This window comes from Pituophis catenifer, unplaced genomic scaffold (genome assembly GCF_029215685.1).
Source record: "Pituophis catenifer annectens isolate HBS135680 unplaced genomic scaffold, rPitCat1.0.hap2 SCAF_12, whole genome shotgun sequence".
NCBI classification, from domain to species: Eukaryota; Metazoa; Chordata; class Lepidosauria; order Squamata; family Colubridae; genus Pituophis; species Pituophis catenifer.
Window position 1 is genome coordinate 17,227,235 of NW_027256892.1, and position 22,309 is coordinate 17,249,543.

Consider the following 22,309-nt stretch of genomic DNA (forward strand, 5'->3'; position numbering starts at 1 on the left):
TTCTCTAAATCAATTCCATGACCGAAATTTTTTCCCCATGCAATCATTGTTTCTTTAACTTGTTCTTCTTCCAATTTTACCTCTAATAAATAACCATACAATTTTTTAATTACATAGTCATCAGAGCCTATTAAGATTTTATCTAAATTAGTCAAAGTGTTGTAAATACCTTCTGACTTACAATCTTTATCATATCTAGAACGTATTTGCAAATAAGAAAACCAATTAATCTTTAAACCTTGTTCTTCCAGTTCTTGCTTCAATTTAACTTCACCCTTTTCATCCAATAATTCACTATATCTAACAATTTGTTCCCTTCTAAATGTGTTAAATGTGAAAATGCTTCAATCGTTGATACCCAGACTGGAATTTTCAAATAATGTTGTTTCTTAATCTTCTCCCAGTTTAATAACAAAGCCTCTCGTTTATAATGTCTTCTAAAATACCCCTGTGCTTTTGTTCCCTTATACCATAAAAAAGCATGCCACCCCAACAACAAGTCATGTCCTTCTAAATTCAATAATCTGGTATTCCTTAACATTTTCCATTCTTTAATCCACATCAAACTTGTCGCTTGATAATAAAATTCCCAGTTAGGTAAACCAAAACCCCCTCTCATTCTAGCATCTTGTAACAACTTTAATTTTATCCTCACCTTTTTTCCCTGCCAAATATATTTTAACACTATTTTGTTCAATTCTTCAAAATAATCTTTTCCCAGACTGATTGGAATTGTCTGGAATAAATATAAAATTCTAGGCAGTATATTCATCTTAATAGTTGATGTCCTCCATATCAGTGAAAATTGTAAATTTTCCCATTTCGCCAAGTCTGTTCCAATCAGTTGTTGGAGTTTATTATAGTTATTCTCTTTAAGTGTGCTACATCTTGCTGTCAAGTATATCCCCAAGTACTTAACCTTATTTGTGACCTTCATCTTTGATATTTCCGCCAATTCTTCTTTTTGTTTTATTAACATATATTTTGTCAAAATCTTCGTTTGTCTTTATTAATCTTCAAACCTGCTACTTTTCCAAATTCTTCTATTTTATCTATCAGTGTAGTTATTGATGCTAATGGTTCTTCAAGAATAAAAACCAGGTCATCTGCGAATGCTTTTAATTTATATTCTTCCTTTCAAATTTTCATTCCTTTTATATCTTTTTCTTCTCTGACGTTTCTATCAAATGATTAAACTTTGACCTCTTACCGTCTTACCTGATTTCCAGCTCTGTCTCACTAACCCTAACCCTAACCCTAACACAAACACTAACACTAATGTAGCGGGAAAACCCACTTTCCCAAATGCAGGAGACAAGACCACAAAGGTTGGAGAACACAGGTTTTATTTGCGCAAAGGTTCAGGGCATTCGCATGTCAAATCCTGAACCCCGGGCAACGCCCAGGGTTTATCTTTTATACCTTTTGCAACCCCAACCCCGCCTGGTGCGTTACACTTCTGACTATATTTCCATATCTGGGTACTATCTTACAGCGTCTGTTACTTTCCGTGAACACTTCTGGTAATATGTTTCTTAATATAAGTTCTAGGTCATTAAGCTCATTGGTACATTGAACAAGTTCCTTATTTCTGTTCCTTGTACTTTCCTGAAGTTTGCAACATAACTTCTGCTCCAACGTCAGTACCTCAGAAACCAATATAATACTGTGCATGATACAATACTTAGATTAATATAGTTATAGTACAAGACCCTTCTGTTTCACTAACACTAATACTAACCCTAACCCTAACCAGAGGAAATGGCGGGGACCAGCTGTGCATGCGGTTTAATATTTTGGGAGAGGTCTTATTTTCGGGGGAAGCTTATTTTAGAGCATGTGCTCAAGAGCCTGATTGGGCTTATTATCTGGGGAGGTCTTACTTTGGGAGAAACAGGGTGTTTGTTTATTGACATACAAGCCAGTTGAGAAAGTAGGGCCCTAGACATTTCAATAGCCAACCTCATGAATGTTCTGGAGATAAGCAGCTTCTAAAACACGAGTGAAGTATTATGTCAGGTCCAGAAAAGCAGGCAGAACAACTATGGAACAGCAGTCAATGCAAAGTGTTAGATTCAGACTCCAGCCTAACCAATTCCCATCTTGTAAAATGGGAGCTCCTTATTGTTGCTGTTTCTTGAAGGCAAAGACAAAATGAAATGGAGGTGAACAACAAATGGAATTTAACTGGCCTGATAGTTAAACTATCATGAAATGCTTCTCAGCTGCACGTGCCAATCTACCATATTTTGCACCTTCTTAAATCAAAGGTGGATTTCTTTCAGAAAGTAAGCAAACTTTTGTTGCTGTTGTTCGGTTTCAGAATGCCAGTGGTGTAAATAAAAATTTCCTGTACTGTAGAGTGTTGCTGACATTATAGTACTTTGCATTCTGTAAGATCATATTCTAAAGTTTTTGATTTCAATATTCTAACATTCCAAAACCAGAAACTGCACCTATTGTTATCCAAGGTATAGAATAAATCAATCCAAGTTTAAAATAACAATGTGACATCCTCGATTATTTCATGCAGTTAGTTAATTAAGTTTGCTTTGTAGTAAAAACAGCATAAATAGGTCTGAGTAGTCATTTCATCCAGTAGAAATTTGCTTACTGTTACGGTTCTGTTGAGTTATTTGTAATTCCAATTTTCCCAAGAGAACAGGAAGATAAGAAAGAAAGAAAGAAAGAAAGAAGAGAGAGAGAGAGAGAGAGAGAGAGAGAGAGAGAGAGAGAAAGAAAGAGGGAGGGAGGGAGGGAGGGAAGGGGAGGGGAGGGGAGGAAGGAAGGAAGGAAGGAAAAGGAGGAGAGGGGAGGGGAGGGGAGGGGAGGGAGGGAGGGAGGAAGGGAGGGAGGAAAGAAGGAAGGAAGGAAGGAAGGAAGGAAGGAAGGAAGGAAAGAAGGAAGGAAGGAAGGAAGGAAGGAAGGAAGGAAGGAAGGAAGGAAGGAAGGAAGGAAGGAAGTTTTGCAACCCTGCTACTAGAATGACCAAAGAGACACTATATTATTTCTTTATACAATGTGGTTGGTACAAATACTCTGGAATATGTAAGCAGAGAATCAGAAATAAAACAATATTTGTCATGTATATTGAGAGAGGGGGGGGGACAGGGAGAGAGGGAGAGAAAGAAAGAGGAGGGGAGGGGAGGGGAGGGGAGGAAGGAAGGAAGGAAGGAAGGAAGGAAGGAAGGAAGGAAGGGAGGGAGGGAGGGAGGAAGGAAGGAAGATGTGTTCATGTGTGGAAATAAAACAGCCTGAAGCAGTGGGAAAGATAATTTTCTCTAGCAATATGCACAAGGAGTAAGAGTAGGAGTTGGAATAGAAAGTGTAGTGGCACTGGGGAAGAGTGGAGTAGTGAGTAATAGCTGTGAATGCTTGTTTGTGTGTATTGTTTGAGGACTTGTGTTATTGGATCTTTGGATCCCCCTAAATTGGGTATAGTTAAAAGAACCCAAGACTCAAAATGAATTTAAAAGGGGCCAGTAAAGGTCATGCATGGGTTTTCCAAATTCTGTGTTGATATTGTTCTTCCCTAGCTATGGACCCCAAAGAACGCAGCACACACAAAGACTGTACAAACCTTAGTTTACTAAATTAAATAAGTTTTTCTTTTTCCCAAACAAAGGCTGTTAATTAACTTTCTTAACAGCCTACAAAAATCCAAAGAATAAATAATCTTAATCTTACTATGATTGGCAGAAAGCCCAGAAGCAATTTGCAAAGAACGAAGATCAAGGCATGAAGGAGAGTGCGTTGATCTGCTCCCTCAATTTGCAGGGAGCAATTTGTTCCCTGCAAATTGCTTCAGTCAGCATTCCTCCTTAAATAGGCTAAGGGAGTGGCCAATTAGCCCCAAACCTTACTCTCGAGGAGACCTCCTCCTGAGGAGCCACTCCTGCATTTTGGCCACTCTGCACGCCCGTGCATCAAAAAGAGGCTCCTCCTCTTCGTCCTCTTCACTTAAAGGAGCTTCTGGAGGTTCTGAAGGCCCTGGCTGAATCCCTGCATCTGGCACCACATCTTCTCCATCCTCCTCATTGTCCGACTCGAGTGCCAGCTGCACAGGCTGCTGGCGCAGCACCACACCAGCCTTCTTGCTGTCCGAATCAGCCACCAGCCGCACAGGCCGCGTACGGGCCACAACAGATATAGGCTTCCAAAGTAAGGGAGATTCCTTGGATTCTTGACCTGGTCTAGCTCATAGGATTAACATCCACAATTCCACGCAGCAAATTAAAAGGAAGAAGGAAAGGAAAGACACATCTCAAACTGGTAGCGGAATTGCAAACTGAGGTGGTAAGAAGGTCAGAACTTCAAACCTGAAAGGGAAGAATTGACTCCAAAGAGAGAAACCAATTGTTCCAGGTCCTGTTCTTTCCAGAAGCGATTATTTCTTCATAAATAGTTATATTGGACTCACAACCTCAGTTGTACTGGAGTCACACATTTACAGTTCTCTGAATAATTCTAACAAGAGGATATTCTTTTCTCCAGGAAGTGACTGGACCAGAATGGGATCTTTTGTGGGCCATATTCTCCCAGGGTGTTTCTTTATATTGTTTGGCCTCTGGTGGTCAGTGAAATACCCGCTAAAACATATCAGCAGGACACCGAAGAAGAACAGTCACTTACAGAGGAACTTCAAACGTCTGGAGATCATCGAAGGGGCTGTCAAAGTTTTCTTTGCATTAGTAGGTAAGACTCAGAATATAACAACTGGCTTAAGGCATTTGAGGCAGTGGTGGGTTTCAAAATTTTTTACTACCGGTTCTGTGAGTGTGGCTTTGTGGGCATGGCAGTGGAAGGATACTGTAAAATCTCCATTCCCACCCCACTCCAGGGGAAGGTTACTGCAAAATCCCCATTCCCTCCTGATCAACTGGGACTTGGGAGGCAGAGAATAAATGGGGATGGGGGCCAGTCAGAATTATTACTACCAGTTCTCCGAACTACTCAAAATTTCCGCTACCAGTTCTACAGAACTGGTCAGAACCTGCTGCAACCCACCTCTGATTTGAGGGTACCTGCTTATCCCTCCCCTTGCTTTGAATTTGTGCATTTTAAGCAAACCAATCACCTACATCACGGGTCTCCCCCACTCCCCTTGGCAACTTTAAAATTCTGGCTGAAGAATTCTGGAAGTTGAGGTCCACAACTCTTAAAGTTGCCAAGGTGGAAGACAGCTGACCTACATCAAAGAAATCTGGAGGGTAAACTAAAAGTGAGGTTTTGCATAATTCATTTCAGTTTGCAAAATCAACACTCTTCAAATTGTATCTCCTGGAATTTCACAACCAATGAAGTCAACCTGTGTGGGATTTGTTTCTAATGAGGTGTTAAATTTACCGCTAAATGGGAATTTAAATAAGACTTGTACAAAGGAAGTGGGTTTTTGCCATATGCAGTTTTGATCCCCAGTTGAATTAATAATGTTATAAGTTCTGCTACTTCATTCTTTGGTAACTATCAAATTGTTTTGATGAATATAGCTAATTAAGCAGCCAAATTATATCCTTAACTGCACTGTTGTCTCAAGATCCACTTAAGATTTATCATCTGAAGTAGACTTGGGGTTATTTGCTGCAGATTATGCACCCCCCACCTTTTTTTTCCCCCTGGTCATTGTTGGTTTTTTAAAATTATTTCGTGTCAATATTTTGGATATAAAAAGAAAACGTGTTGAATATATAGATGGTGAGGTTTGCTTCCTTTTTTAGCTGAAGGTAGGGTACAAAGTTTTGCAATCAAACAGAAGCAGTTAGAAAGAACAGGTTGAAAGAAAAGCATTGGCTGTCACTGGAAAAGCATTCCCAAAGCTTGGAAAAATTTCAACAGTTCCTGCTACATACTCACAACCACTGGTGGGTTGCCCCCGGTTCGGACCAGTTCGCAAGAACCGGTAGTAAAACCGGCGGGAAGCCCCGCCCACCACCCCGGATGTCATCATCAGCGATCTGCGCATGTGATCCCTTGGTGAACCGGTGGTAAAGGTAAGTAAAACCCACCCTTGCTCACAAAAAGTAGTAATTTTGCTGGTGGTATTCACAGGGTGCTTTTAAAAAAAAGTCCAGGCTAGCACCAACAAAAATGTTCTGACCCAGCCTTAGCCGAACGAAGAAACAGATTCCTTGTCCTGAAAAAAAACCCTCTTTATTTAGTTACTGTGAATTCATGGCATTCACACACAGAAAAGTCCAGGCAATAATCCTTCCAAGTGTTAATTGCAATAACAGGTCTTATCAGTCCTTGGATAATTGCCAGGCCGAGAGCTTCCAGTCGCAAAGCTGTCAATTAATTCCTGGCAAGAAGTCTCTGAGGCACAACCACCATAAGGAAATCTTCTGAAAGAAATATGAATGGTTGTCTCCTGCAACTAGCACTCTGCTTTTTGCTTCTATTTATTCCCCAGCCAGGGAGGGGCCATTCAGCGTCCACGGGTGCCTTTGTTTTCGAGTCGGCCCCAGTTCCTCAGTTGTTCTCCTCTCCTGACAGCTCTGCGCATACGCGCATCTGGAACAGGCTCCAGCTGTTCTTCTTCCCCACTTATATCCAACTCCGAAGGCAGCTGGGAAATGTCGGACGGCCCTGGCTCTATCTCTGCTTCCGACGCAGAGCATCCATCAGAGCCTTCCCAGATTCCAGGACTGGCCCAAGTTCCTCCCCAACCTCCTCATTTTCTGAGTCTGGCGGGCCACAACAAAAGGTGATGGAAGCTCTACCTGTTTTGGATGTGGGTCACACCTCAACTTTTTAAAAACTCTATGGAGATTCTCAGTCATCCAGGTCACGGTTGTCCCAAAGGTGCTTCTTTCAAGAGGCAATTGGCCTTTCTGGTTTTTCTTCGCTTCTCATCCAAGAAGCTTTTTCAAATGAGAAGCGAAATGTTTTCAAAGAAAAACCAGAAACGCCAGTTGCCTCTTGAAAGAAGCACCTTTGGGGTATGTTAAGGATATTGTTGTGTTACCAACCAGCAGAGTAAGTGCACAGAGAAACGGTACTAAGAACAATGAATACAATACATACAAACTGGTTTAACAAAGCTTTTACTTTGTAGTGAAAAACAATTGCATAGTCTTTTAGTCAATCCAAGTCTTTAGCCATCAAATCAGTACTAAGTTACAGAAATCTTCTTACCATACAAAACAGCAGTAGGTAATAAACAGCAATTCAATGCTGGTAACAAATCACGATAGTAGCAGATCCATCCACGATGAGAGCTCCTTCACACACGACGGTAACAGTTCCAACCAACAAGTCAAGCAACAATGACTATAGCTCGGCTCTCTTCTTATATACAGTTTACACCAGTAATTATCCACTTAAGATAAGAAGTCTTCTCTGGACCCGGCCGTTTTGGCAAACTACCATCCGGTCTCCAACCTTCGCTTTGTTGCGAAGGTTGTGGAGAGTGTGGTTGCGCGACAGCTCCCACAGTACCTGGATGAAACCGTCTATCTAGATCCATGCCAGTCTGGCTTCAGGCCTGGGTACAGCATGGAGACGGCGTTGGTCGCATTGGTGGATGATCTCTGGAGGGCTCGGGACAGGGGTTGTTCCTCTGTTCTGATCCTGTTAGACCTCTCAGCGGCTTTTGATACCATCGACCATGGTATCATGCTGCGCCGGCTGGAGGGATTGGGGGTGGGCGGCACCGTGTTGCGGTGGTTCTCCTCCTATCTCTCTGACCGGTCGCAGTCTGTGTTGGCAGGGGGGTAGAGGTCGACCTCGAGGTGCCTTGCTTGTGGGGTGCCGCAAGGGTCGGTCCTCTCGCCGCTCCTGTTCAACATTTATGTGAAGCCGCTGGGTGAGATCATCCATGGTTTTGGGGTGCGATGCCATCTGTACGCTGATGACACTCAGCTGTACATCTCCACCCCAGACTACCCCAATGATGCCCTTGAAGTGATGTCCCAGTGTCTGGAGGCCGTGTGGGTCTGGATGGGGAGGAACAGGCTTCGACTCAACCCTTCCAAGACCGAGTGGCTGTGGATACCGGTGTCCCGATATAGCCAGCTGGTGCCATCGCTGGCTATTGGGGGCGAGTCACTGACCCCCACAGAGGGGGCTCGCAACTTGGGTGTCCTCCTGGACACACAGCTGTCTTTAGAAGAGCATATGACGGCCGTGGCCAGGGGGGCTTTTTATCAGGTTCGCCTGATACACCAGTTGCGCCCCTTTCTGGATCAGGACTCCTTGTGCACGGTCACTCATGCCCTGGTCACGTCACGCCTGGACTACTGCAACGCTCTCTACATGGGGCTCCCCCTGAGGAGCACCCGGAGGCTCCAGCTGGTGCAGAATGCGGCCGCGCGGATGATTATGGGAGCGACATGGCGCTCCCACATAACACCTCTCCTGCGCGAGCTGCATTGGCTCCCGGTGGTCTTCCGGGTGTGCTTTAAGGTGTTGGTTCTCATCTTTAAAGCGCTCCATGGTTTAGGGCCAGGATATTTGCGAGACCGCCTGCTGCTACCGATAACCTCCCACCGGCCAATTCGCTCGCACAGGGAGGGCCTTCTCAGGGTGCCGTTGGTCAGGCAATGTCGGCTGGCAGCCCCCAGGGGGAGAGCCTTCTCTGTGGGGGCACCTGCCCTGTGGAACAAGCTGCCTCCTGGAATACGATTGATCCCGGACCTCCGGACCTTCCGTAAAGCCCTGAAGACGTTTTTATTCCACCAAGCCGGCCTAGCCTAAATGGTTTTTAATTGGGATTTTAAATTTTATGGATTTGGGGGTTTTAAATTGGGAAGCTAATGATTTAATTCTTTTTTAAGGGCGGTATACAAATTAAATTAATAAATAAAGTAAATGTGGAGTCAGCAGTGCAATGATTCAACAGTCCAATTAGGATAATTGCAGTCAGCAGTCAGTCAGCAGTCAATTACAATGACTCATCAATACAATTACACAGCATTACATCTTAAAGTTACAGAACTCATGTAAAGTAATAGCACACATATATTGCCTGGACAACCTGTTAGGCTTACACCATATCCTAACAGGGTACACCCTGCAACATCGCTGGGCTTTACCCTGTTTTTTTCCCTTTGGATGAAACTTCCCTAACAGATCTATTCAACTTTGGTCTCTGTTGAACAGGAATTCTTACTGACCAGTTCTTCCCCGAAGGACCCCACCTGTATCTCTACAGTAGGCAACCGCACCATTGGGTGAAGCTGATGAACTGGCAACATTCCACCATGAATTTATTCTTTTTGATCTCTGGAGCAGTGGATATAGTCACCTATTCCTCGACCTTAATGCCTGCCGGGCTGGACCGCTTCATGCTGGGCATTGCACTCTTTATGGAAGGTAGGCACAAATGGAAAGGCAGTAGTAAAGTACAGGTAGTCCTCAACTTGCAACAGTTCATTTACTGACCAAAGTTACAACGGCACTGGGGGGGGAAAGTGACTTACAACCGTTTTTCAAACTTGCAACCTTTGTAGCATCCCTACGATCATATGATCAAAATTCAGGTGCTTGGCAACTGATACAGATACAGATTAACAGAGTTGGAAGGGACCTTGTAGGTCATCTAGTCCGACCACCCGCCCAAGCAGACCCTACACCATTTCTGACAGATGGCAGTCCAGTCTCTTCTTGAAAGCTTCCAGTGATGAAGCTCCCACAACTTCCAAAGGCAACTTCTGTTCCATCGGTTGATTGTTCTCACTGTCAGAAAATTTCTCCTTATTTCCAGGTTGAATCTCTCCTGGATCAGTTTCCATCCATTATTCCTTGTCTGGCCTTCAGTTGCTTTGGAAAATAGCTTGACTCCCTCCTCTCTGTGGCAGCCCCTCAAGTATTGGAACACTGGAGTCATGTTTGCCCTGATCCTTCTCTTCTCTTCACTAGACTAGCCATGCCCAAACTTCATATGTTTTAGCTTCCAGTCCCCTAATCATCTTGGTTGCTTTTCTCTGCACTCTTTCTAGAGTCTCAACATTTTTTTTTTATATTGTGGTGACCAAAACTGGATTCAGTATTCTAGATGTGGTCTTACTAAGGCTTTATAAGGTGGTATTAGTACCTCCCTTGATCCTGACTCACTTGATCTTGACTCCCTTGATCTTGACTAGTCAAGACTGTTAATGCAGTTTAGGATGGCAAATAAGACCTTCTCCATGACTGCTGAGAAACATCCTGTTCTCTCTGCTTGGATGTCTTCCTTTTCTCTAATTATAGCAATAACATTTAGGTCTATGTAATGCACCATAGTGCTTTACAGCACTCTCTAGGCACTAGGCACTAGGCAATGTCAGCATCTTGCCCACAACAATCTAGGTCCTCATTTTATCGATCTTGAAAGGATGGAAGGCTAAGTCAACCTTGAGCTCCGTCAGGATCGTACTCCATCTTGCGGGCAGAATTTCCCTGCAATACTGCATTCTAACCACCAGGCCCCCATCTGTGGGTTATTGAGGGTGCTGCATCACTGGAGGTTTTTAAGAAAAAATTAGACAACCATTTGTCTGAAATGGTATCCGACAGAGTTCCCCAACGTTTCTGGTTTTGTGGACCGGCAGGGGTAGACGGGAGAGGATGGTTCGTGCAAGCAGCCGGCAAGTGTGCCCATGCACAGCTCCATTTCCACTAGCAGTGTGACCCTACCACTCATGCCAATGAAGCGTGTGTGGACGTACTCACCTGCTGCTCGCACAAGCAGATACGCATGCGTGTATGCTCGCCGGCTGTTTCCACAGTCCCATTGGAAACCCCTCATGACCCACTAGTGGGCCACGGCCCACAGGTTGGGAACCTCTAGTATAGGATCTCCTGCTCGAGTGAAATGTCAGGTGTGCTTCCTTCAAAGTTCAAGAAAGAATGACCCCAACTCCATTGTTTATAGAGAAAGTACTTTTACTGAAAATTGAAGTGATCGCAACCAAGGAAAGCAGAATCTGAGGCAGAAGCACGAAAATTACAGATAGAAAGCATTCCCTCCCACTGTCCACCATAAATCATCCAATCCAAAGGTCTTCCAGGGGTCAGGTGGAGCACACATCTGGCAGCGTCATCAATCAGGAATGCCATGACCGTTGACCCGATAGCAGCTTCAAAACCGCAGGGCTGCAGCTTAAGGTTCACTTTCAATTTCCCCCTTCATCCTCCAGCACGGTTCCCCAGGGCATTCATGCTAGCTCCCCCCCACCCTCCGTTACCATGGCAGCCGACTAAGCAAGTATTGAAAGACGGAGGCTGACATTCGGCCCCCCTGCAGAAGAGACCTTATTCCTGCAAGAGAGGGAAAAGGAGACGACAATACATTGCGTACCATATACAAACAAATTAAGGCTTATTAGGATATTTGGTGTGAAACAACTGTACTTTCTTTGGTGCTCGAACATCACGTTTGTTTACCCATTCAGCTTTAGATAATGGGAAATGTTTCCAGGCCACCAAATATTGCACTTTACCATGATATTTCCTGAAATCCAAGATCTCCTTAACTTCAAAATGTTGCTCGCCTTCAATCAGAATGGGGACAGGAGAAGGTACTTGGTCCGGCCGTAAAGTGGACGAATGTTCCGGTTTCAGTAAGCTGACATAAAACATGGGATGAATTCATCATAAGTTTTTTGGCAATTCCAGTTCAACAGTAACTGGGTTAATTACTCGAATTATTGGAAAAGGTCCCACAAATTTAGGTCCCAGCTTTTTAGATTTCTGGGATGTTTGTAAGTATTTGGTGGAGAGGTAAACCATGTCACCCACTTTATAAGGTCGTGCCGGGCCCCTCTTTTTATCGGCCTGGGCTTTATGCACTCGATGTGCCTCATCGAGCACTTTACAAGTTACTGCCCAAGTGCCTCGTAACTGTTCGATCCAATCCATCAAAGAGGGAATCTGCGGATTTTCTTGAGGTAGCTCTGGAATTGACACAAACTCTTGGCCAGAAGCCACCTTAAATGGAGTGAAACCTGTGCTGCTATGGATAGAGTTATTATAAGCAACCTCCGCGAATGGCAACAATTCCGACCAGTTATCTTGCTGATAATTTATGTAACATCTCAGATACTGTTCTAACATGGAATTGGTTCTCTCACAGGCCCCATTTGTCTGGGGATGGTGGGTGGAGCTTAAGCCCTGGGCGGTACCTATTAGCATCAGGAACTCTTTCCAAAACTGGGAGGTAAATTGTACACCCCTATCCGAGAGTATACATTTCGGAGCACCATGTAACCTATACATGTGTTGAACAAACATTTTTGCAGTGTTTTTACTGAAGGGATCTTAGGACATGGGATGAAATGCACTTGTTTAGAAATCAAATCAGTGACAACCCATATAACTGTGTTCCCCCCACTATCCAGCAATTCTACAATAAAATCCATGGATATCTCTTTCCAAGGAGCATTCGGCCTGACCACACTCTGAAGTAGTCCAGAAGGCTTCCCCGGAGGTCTCTTGGCCGAGGCACACACGGGACAGCTGGCTACATACGCCTCAATATCCTTTTTGAGTGCGGGCCACCAAAATTGTCTTTTAACAAGATGTAGAGTTTTGACAAATCCGAAATGCCCCGCCACTTTGGCATCATGAGCGTGCTGCAAAACTGCTGCTCTCAGGCTGGCAGGAACATCCTCCAGCATGGTTCCCCAGGGCATTCATGCTAGCTCCCCCCCACTCTCCATTACCATGGCAGCCGACTAAGCAAGCATTGAAAGACGGAGGCTGACAGAGGGGTTGGATTAGAAGACCTCCAAGGTCTCTTCTAGCTCTGTTATTCAGCATTCTGTATGTTGAGCCAATTGCTCCGTGCTTTTCGCTTATTAAATATTTTTTTGTTTGTAGTTTATTTTACCTCTAGTTTCTGCCTATGTTGCAGGTTAATGCGTTTTCATTATCCTTATGGTTTTATTCAGCGGTTAGGTTCATAGAGTAGTGCCTCAGAACACAAGGTGTTGCCTTTTTATTTTTTTTATTATTTTGCTCCAGGAGAGCAATAAAACTGGTACTTTATGTACTCTTTTTTTTTTTTTTTTAATTTGATTTATATGCCGCCCTTCTCCGGAGACTCAGGGCGGCTTACAATGTGTTAAGCAATAGCCTTCATACTTTTGTATATTTATACAAAGTCAGCTTATTGCCCCCACAATCTGGGTCCTCATTTCACCTACCTTTGAAAGGATGGAAGGCTGAGTCAACCTTGAGCCTGGTAAGATTTGAACCTGCAGTAATTGCAGGCAGCTGTGTTAATAACAGGGTGCTTTAGACCACTGTACTACCAAGGCTCTTCCAAAACACTTCCTCAAAATGTATTTCCTTTACTACTGAACGATTCCATTATTCGACTTTGATGTAAGGATCCTGCAGAACCGGCTTTCAAAATCCTTTTTTTTTTTTATGGTGGACACAAATTTTGTTGATAAATTTTGTCATAAGTATACGAAGATCGCTGATAGGAAATGAAAAACAGGCATTTTATCACTTTACCTATTATTTTTAGAAAACATACACCTGCATAATTTCTTGCATACACAGGCTGGCTCGATGCCAGCTTTTTAGCAGTGTTTTGAATCTTTAAAACTGTTAAAATAACAATACTTCTTTAAAAATCTGATGGATGAAGTCCATGTTAGTGGATGGAAACCAATAACTGTCTTTGCTTGAACTTTTGAACTGCCTTTTGTTGTATTATGGCAAGACCTATCAAATAATATTTCTTTTTGGCTTTCAAAATCCTCTTGAAGTCCCTGTGAGCTTATCTGGTTATTGGAGATGCTGAAGGATGCTATCGAAGTTGGTTTTGGTTAGCCATCTTATTCATCCTTCTGGAACCTCTATTATGAGTTTAAATAAAGCAGAGAAAGCAGGACAGCTGAAGATGAGTGGGAGACATGTTTGTATGAAAAAGGCAGGATGTTCAGACATCTCCTTGTGCAAAAGAAATTGCACCTGATCCATAAGAATTGCAATGTCTGTAGCACAGCGGTGCTATTCAGCAGGTTCTGACAGGTTCTGAAGAACCGGCAGCGGAAATTTTCAGTAGTTCGGAGAACTGGCAAATACCACCTCTGACTGGCCCCAGAGCGGGAGGGAATGGGGATTTTGCAGTATCCTTTCCCTAGAGTGGGGTGGAAATGGAGATTTTGCAGTATCCTTTCCCTGCCACACCCACCAAGCCATGCCCACAGAACTGGTAGTAAAAAAATTGAATTCCACCACTGATGTAGCAGATAGCGGAAATCGGGGCGGCTACTTCCCTGTTTAGTCTTTTAACATTCACCACTAAATTTGTGGTTGTGGCTTTTATCTCTCTAGCTCTTAATTGTTAAGATATCATACACAGGTATATACATATACAGCAGGGGTGAAATCCAGCAGGTCCTGACAGGTTCTAGAGAACCAGCAGCGGAAATTTCGAGTACTTTAGAGAACTGGCAAATACCACCTCTAGCTGGCCCCAGAGTGGGGTGGGAATGGAGATTTTGCAATATTCTTTCCCCAGGAGTGGGCAGGGAATGAGGATTTTCCTTCCCCTGCCACACCCACCAAGCCACACCACACCCATCAAGCAAAAGACTTGGGAGGCAGAGAATAGATGAGGGCAGTCAGAATGTTTACTACTGGTTCTCCAAACTATTCAAAATTTCTGCTACCGGTTCTCCAGAACTGGTCAGAACCTGCTGAAACCCACCTCTGCCACCAAGCCACGCCCACAGAACTGGTAGTAAAAAATTTTGAATTCCACCACTGCTGTAGCAGATAGCTGAACCTGGGGCAGCTACTACTCTGTTTAGTCTTTTAACATCCACATTAAAAACATTAAAAATGTGGCTTGCCAATTCAAACGCCACACCGATCCCATCAATCTCAGGGGGCAGGAGATCAGAAACCACACATGTTTCCTTTGGGAAGCCAAGCCTTTCTTAAGCGTCTATAAACAGTTTCAAACTTTAATGGTTATGTGAGATGTAAATGCCTTATTCCCTAATGTGTAAATAATGTATATATGGGACATCGGGGGTTAACTTATTCTTTGGTTCCTAATGTATTCATAATTCACCACTCCCATTCTTGGCTCCACCCCTTGTATATATAAGGAGCCACCTTCACCATTTTCCTTGCTTCTATCTGTGAATATTCAGTGAATATAGAATGCCTGTTATAATTAAAGAGAAATATATTTAAACCTCTAACTCTTATTATCATTATTGAGTCTGATCCTGAAAATATTGCAACAAGCTGGTAGCAGAGGATGGTTAATTGACTCAATAAATACTTAAAGATGTCTAAGAAAGATAGGCTCAACAACAGGGCCTACAGCAAAGAAATAGAAACTGAACAAGAAATAATCAACGAATCCACAAACGCGATTTCGAGAGAATCCGAAGAATATACCACTGAAGAAGAAGAACCAATAAATGAAAATAATGACCAGGAGGAAATCGAAATAGAAAATAACGAACTCAGGTCAGAGATATTAAAACTATTAAAAAGCCAGAAGAATGATGAAAGCCTCATCGCGAATCTCCGAGAAATGCTGAAAAACAGCGGAGCAGCGAGAGAGAAAAACATTGCTAAAGAGAAACCCAAAGACCAAAAAACTGTGAGTGATATGACTACAGAGAAAGTCGTTATGAAAAAGAAAAGATGTGATCCCGCGCGAAATTTTGAATGGCAGCCATCTTGGTTCCAACAAGCCTCCAAAGTGAGCGAAGCAGAGCCAATCAAAATGCTCAGTTCAAAATTTCTGGCGCGAAAAACGTTATCAGACAACGAAAGCGAAAAGGAAGATTCAAACTCTTCAGAAGAACCAGAATCAGAAAGCGAAGACGACTTAACGAAATCCCAAGTAAAGTCAGCAATGAAGACGCTTTTTGCTGCATTTGGGCCAAAATTAAAAATTTCCAAAGCGACAACGAAGAAGCTAGAGAACAAGCCGATACCTCAAGACCTGCACGCTCCCATCATGACTTCGAGAGCGACGACGCCCGAGCCCAGAGAGCCATGTCGATTCCGCCCTACACCGCAGACCGGATCAAGTACCAACGCACACAAAAGAAAGAAAAGAGCAGTCGCCGCCATCAAAACTCCTAAAACCGAGCCAGAAACCGACTCGTCTGAAGAGGAGCGGAGCGAGCGAGCTGCAATGGAGAGAACCTTCCACGACGACGCCAAAGAAGAAATGAGCAACGCGCATGTGCGAAACTACGTAGACGGTCCGGAAAGACTTGAACTGGCCAGAGAACCGCGCAGACTCGTTGCGAGCATCCCCATGCCGTTTTGCAATTTCCTGCACTTGCGAGACCACGGACTACCTCAGGTTGTAAGTAATGGACAAAATAATGTGGGAAACTTACCCAGTGACTTCCCAAAACTTAGAGTTGATGGCATTAATTTGCAAGAATGGTATCAACAGCTTCAGGTTGTCTTTATGAAAGAAAATTTACTATTCTTTATCACTAGTCCTCCAAGAAGACCTTGGACTTTAAAAATAGATTGTTTACATCATAGAGCATTTTTCTTAATAATATCTAGCGTGTCTCCTGCAATGTATCATAGCATCAAACCAAACCTAACTGTTTCAGAAATAATTCAATGCATGTTTAATCTGTTTCACAGCGATAGTGTAGCTACCACTACAAGAATGTCTAAGGATTTCTTTTCTTCCAGAGTAAAACCAGGGGTTTCCATAAGTGAGCATTTGATATCTCTAAACAAAATAAGAGCTGAGCTGCATTTGAGGGGGGAAGTGATTTCAGATCAAACAATGAAAAGTGTTATTATCAATTCACTTGATTCATCATGGGATAGTTTTATGTCACACTTAGACACCATCAATCTAGGATATTTATCCATAGAAAGTCTATCTAACAAATTGATAGCAGAAGACAATTCAAGAAAAAATCGTTCCAGCAATCACACAGAACACAAATCTTTTAGGAAGGTAGCTTTCCAGGAAAAATACAATGAAGCTTTTAAATGCCATAATTGTGGGTCCAGGGAACACAATAGAAGAGACTGTCCCAAAATCTCAAAGGAGAGACATAGGTCAGAGTATAGGAGCAAATACAATTATAGACAGTCTTCCACAGATAGACATAAATATAGAAGCCCACCAAATTACAGAGATAGTAGAGGGGGTAGAGAAAATTCAAAAGAGAGAAAATCTGGTTCACTGAATGGACTAAATAAACAAGACAGCACTAAAACACAACAAAATGAGAACAATAATTGGCTTATTGATTCTGGGGCAACCAACCACACCACTAATAACAAAAATATATTGTCTTCATTTACAGAAGATAAATTTGTAATAAAGGTAGCTAATCAAGAAAAGGTTCAAGTATTAGGCAGAGGAAATGTGACCTTGCCTGGCCTAGGAAAAATAGAGGGGGTATTGTTAATTCCAGAAATACCTCATAACATACTAAGTGCCATAAAACTAAGCAGAGATTCTGACATCAATATAGTTTTCTCAAAGGGGAAAGCAACTTTAGAGAAGGACAAAACAAATGTAGGCACTGTGATGATTAAAGGAGGCCTACCCTATCTAATAACAAAAGAAAGATGGTTACATAACATTGATTCAAATATGGAAGATTGTATTGAGGCAGATGATGAAAATGTTAGTAACAGTGACAATGATGAATGTAAAATATCTCATGATCACGCAAATACACACAATGAGAAGAAACCAAGAATAGGTAAACCAATTCATGATGAGTGTGCTCACATCTTGCATAGGAAGTTAGGACATGCAAGTTTTCCTGTAGTACAAAAAATGACTGAACACGCAGAAGGTGTCAAAATAAAAAATTGTGAAAATTATTTGGAATGCTCAGTATGTAAATCCACTAAACTAAAAACTAGTCCCAGACCAAAAAAATCCAACAGATCAACTAACAAAATTTTTGACTTAGTACATATGGACCTAGTTGGTCCATTAACTCCATCAATCACTTATAGAAAACGTTACTTCCTAACAATAGTAGACGATTACAGTCGCTATGGTTTTGTTTACACATTAAAACACAAGGATGAAACCTTTCAGAAATTTAAGGAATTCTACAAACGCATAGAAACACAACATAATATCAGAATAAAACAAATTATGACAGATAGGGGATGTGAATTCATGTCTAAAGAATTCTCCCAATGGTTAAAGGATAGAGGAATGCTACATTTCACGTCTAGTCCATTTTCTGCGTTCCAAAACGGGATTGCAGAGAGAAAGAATTCCACACTACAAACCATGATTAGGTGCACATTAGAGGATGCTGGTTTAGGCAAACAATTTTGGTCAGAGGCCTTACATTATTCAAATTACACTCAAAATAGAACCTGGTCCAGTATTGTGAATAAAACACCATATGAGGTGATGTATAATAGGAAACCCAAATTAGCACACATGCACATATTTGGAGTCACTGCAGACGTACACATACCTAAGCAGTTGAGAAGAAAGGGAGAAAACGTATCCAGAAGATTAAGATTTATGGGATATGAAACTGGCACCAAAGGGTACAGATTCATTGATAATAATAACAAATTTATAGTCTCCAGAACAGCTGTGTTCCATGAACAGGCCAATTGGTCTAAATTACATCTTAATGAAATATTTCCAAATAAATGCAAAGATACAAAATCTTGTGAGGAAGGGACAATAGAAAATCAAAATATCAACAAAAATAAAAACAAAACCAAAACTTGGACAAATAGTCAGCACAAAATAAAGACAGACACATTAACAAAAAAGGAAGCAAGATATTTGCATGATAACCATAGCAAACCCGAAAGAGCTATTAGAAACAATAGAAATCAAGTACCAAATAAATACAGAGATTACATAATGCATATGGATGGTGAACAAATGACACCTAATACATATGAGGAAGTATTAAAACTCCCTCGTGAAGAAAAGGAAAAATGGGAACTAGCTATGAAAAAAGAGATGGAAAGTTTGCAAGGATTAAATGTGTTTACACCTGCGATTGCACCTAAAGATAAAACGATTATAGGTACCAGGTGGATTTATAAAATTAAGAATCTAGAAGGAGGCAATACTCTATACAAAGCTAGATTGGTTGCACAAGGTTATGCACAAAAATATCCGGAGGACTACACTGACACATACTCCCCCACAGTGAGAACAGAGAGTGTTAAAACAGCTCTAGTAGTGGCATCTGCACTCAATCTTGATGTATTTCAATATGACATACAGACTGCGTATTTACACGCAAAACTAGATAAGGAAATATATGTAAGAGCACCACACAGTCAATACACTAATAAGAATGAAATTTGGCTATTGAACAAGAGTCTATACGGATTAAAGCAATCTGGCAAAAGATGGTACGATTGCTTGGTAAAAGTACTTAAGACCATGGATTTCAACGCTACCACTGCTGATAACTGTTTCTTTGTAAAAAAGAGTGATGATCATATTGAATTTGTATTAATTTATGTAGATGATATTTTATATATAGGAAAACACAAGGAGAGAAGAGAAACCTTTGTAAATAAGCTAAACGAACATTTCTCGTTGAAATCTCTAGGTAAGGTAAACAAATACCTTGGTGTACAAATTAACAAAACTAGAAGGGGATTCAAACTTACTCAGAAAGATAAAATCATTGAACTTCTGAACAAATGCAATTTAAACAATGCCAAACCCTGTGACACTCCTATGCAAACTGATTTCCTTAGAAACACTGATGAATCTTCCCCTGAATTCAAGGATAATACATTTTATAGATCAGTCATAGGTTCACTTCTTTATATATCTAATTGGACCAGGCCAGATATTGCATTACCACTCAACTTATTGTCAAGATATGTTAGCAAACCAACAATGTATCATTGGGAAGCAGTCAAAAGAATTCTAAGATATCTGAAAAGTACATTAGACTTTTGCTTAGTATTAGAACCTAGTAATGGTAAAGAACCAAAACTTACATGTTACGCAGATGCGGATTGGGCTGGAGATATATCATGCAGAAAGAGCACTTCTGGTTATATTTTTCTATTAAATGACTGTCCAGTTTACTGGTACACTGGTAAACAAGAACTGGTAGCCACTTCGACCACAGAAGCGGAATATGTTTGTTTGTCCAAAGCTGCAAATAACCTTGTATGGTTTAATGATTTGATTTCAGATGTTTGGAAAAAACCTGCTTTGCCTTTTGTTGTGCATGAAGATAATAAAGCAGCCATTGAAATATCCAGATCCGATGCCATTGGACAAAGGTCCAGGCATATAGATATAAAATTTAAGCATGTGAGACAATTGTCTCAAGATGGATTTATCAAAGCAGTGCATTGTGATACCTCTGAACAATTAGCTGACATATTGACGAAGCCTTTACCTTCTAAACAGCACAAATATTTAACATCAAAATTATATGTCTTATATTGTCCTGAATCTGAATGTAATTGGTGTTGTATAGCGAACCGGCATTTAGAGGGGGATTTGTGAGATGTAAATGCCTTATTCCCTAATGTGTAAATAATGTATATATGGGACATCGGGGGTTAACTTATTCTTTGGTTCCTAATGTATTCATAATTCACCACTCCCATTCTTGGCTCCACCCCTTGTATATATAAGGAGCCACCTTCACCATTTTCCTTGCTTCTATCTGTGAATATTCAGTGAATATAGAATGCCTGTTATAATTAAAGAGAAATATATTTAAACCTCTAACTCTTATTATCATTATTGAGTCTGATCCTGAAAATATTGCAACAGGTTATTTCCTGCCTTCTTTTTTTGTTTTAACATATCCATCACTGAACATTGGGCACAAGCAAGGTGAATTGGTTGTAAGGACCAGAATGCCGTCACTAAAGCTACTGATGATGGTTTGATGCAAGACACACGCAGCTCTTCCTACAAGACTTCCTATCATTTATGGGAAAGGGGGTCAAACCAGGGGTGAAATCTAAAATTTGTTACTACTGGTTCTGTGGGCGTGGCTTGGGGGGTAATGTGACTGGGTGGGCATGGCCAGTTTTTTTATTTTTTTTTTTACTTTTAAAACCATTTTTTCTACAACCTCTTTGGCAAAGAAAGGCGCAGTGGTTAGAGCGCAGTACTGCAGGCTACTTCAGCTGACTGCTAGTTCAGAAGTTCAGCAGGTCAAATCTCACCGGCTCAAGGTTGACTCAGCCTTCCATCCTTCCGAGGTGAGTAAAATGAGGATCCAGATTGTTGGGGGCAATTTGCAATATGCAATACGCTTAGAGTGGGCTGTAAAGCACTATGAAGCGGTATATGAGTCTAACTAATAAATAAATAACTAATAAATAAGTTGTTCCATTGATTAATTGCTCTAACTGTCAGGAAATTTCTCCTTAGTTCTAAGTTGCTTCTCTCCTTGATTAGTTTCTACCCGTTGCTTCTTGTTCTACCCTCAGGTGCTTTCGAGAATAGTTTGACTCCTTCTTTGTGGCAGCCCCTGGGATATTGGAACACTGCTATCCTGTCTCCCCAGATAATTTTGATGCACACTGAGAATCTCACGCTTGGGCTTCTCTTGAATAAAACAATAGAAGCTAATCCAGATATGAGATTAAGCTGTCTTGCAGCCACACCTTAATTTCACCCAGTTGGCTTTGATTCTACATCAGGATTAGAACTCACAACCTCCTGGTTTCTGACCTCTCCCACTTTAATATTGCTTATTTAAATTTCACTCAAAAGCTTATACCAGGGGTCTGCAACCTTAAACACTCAAAGAGCCACTTGGATCCATTTCCCACAGAAAAGAAAACACCAGGAGCCACAAAATCCTTCCCGTGCCTGACTATTTTTGAGCGGCCACAAAATTAACATATGTAGTTCAATTAAATGCTGTTTTCTTCTGAAACTTTTCTTTTCTTGGATTTATCCATAGTTGGCCTACTGGGGGTTGAAAAGCTCAATAAATCGTGTGCCGGCGGGTGTCGCACATTGCGGTTGTGACACATATTTTAAATGACAGAGAGCCGCAGCAGAGGAGTGAAAGAGCCACATGCGGCTCCAGAGCCGCAGGTTGCTGACTCCTGGTTTATACCGTAGTCTTTTGGGAGTGGAGCAGTGGTGGGTTCCACCCGGTTCGGTCTGGTTCGGCCGAGCCGGTAGCGGTATGACGTCACCGAACCAGTTCTCCCCCCCCGCCCCTGCCCTCCCATCCCCCCACGTTATTCTTACCTTTTATTTGGTCCCACCCCCATTACTGCCTCCTGAGTCCCAGCTGATGGCTAGAGGGAAAAAAACTGTTTAAACTCTTGCCGCGGGGCTTCAAAGGGCCGCCCTACAGCTGATCAGTGTTAAAAGCAAACAAATGAGTCAGGTCGTACGTGCGAGGACTGGTCG

At 41.9% G+C, this 22,309-nt stretch overlaps 1 protein-coding gene across 1 annotated transcript in view; it reads left to right on the plus strand.

Annotated features, from left to right (window-relative positions):
* The first annotated feature begins 4,511 nt into the window (after nucleotides 1-4,511).
* Nucleotides 4,512-22,309, plus strand: part of LOC139323203 (transmembrane protein 45B-like) — a 37,323-nt gene continuing 19,525 nt past the window's right edge. The window contains exons 1-2 of the mRNA XM_070952469.1: nucleotides 4,512-4,695; nucleotides 9,100-9,316. Of these exons, the coding sequence (XP_070808570.1) occupies nucleotides 4,512-4,695; nucleotides 9,100-9,316 (401 nt within the window). The remainder of the gene's footprint in view (nucleotides 4,696-9,099; nucleotides 9,317-22,309) is intronic.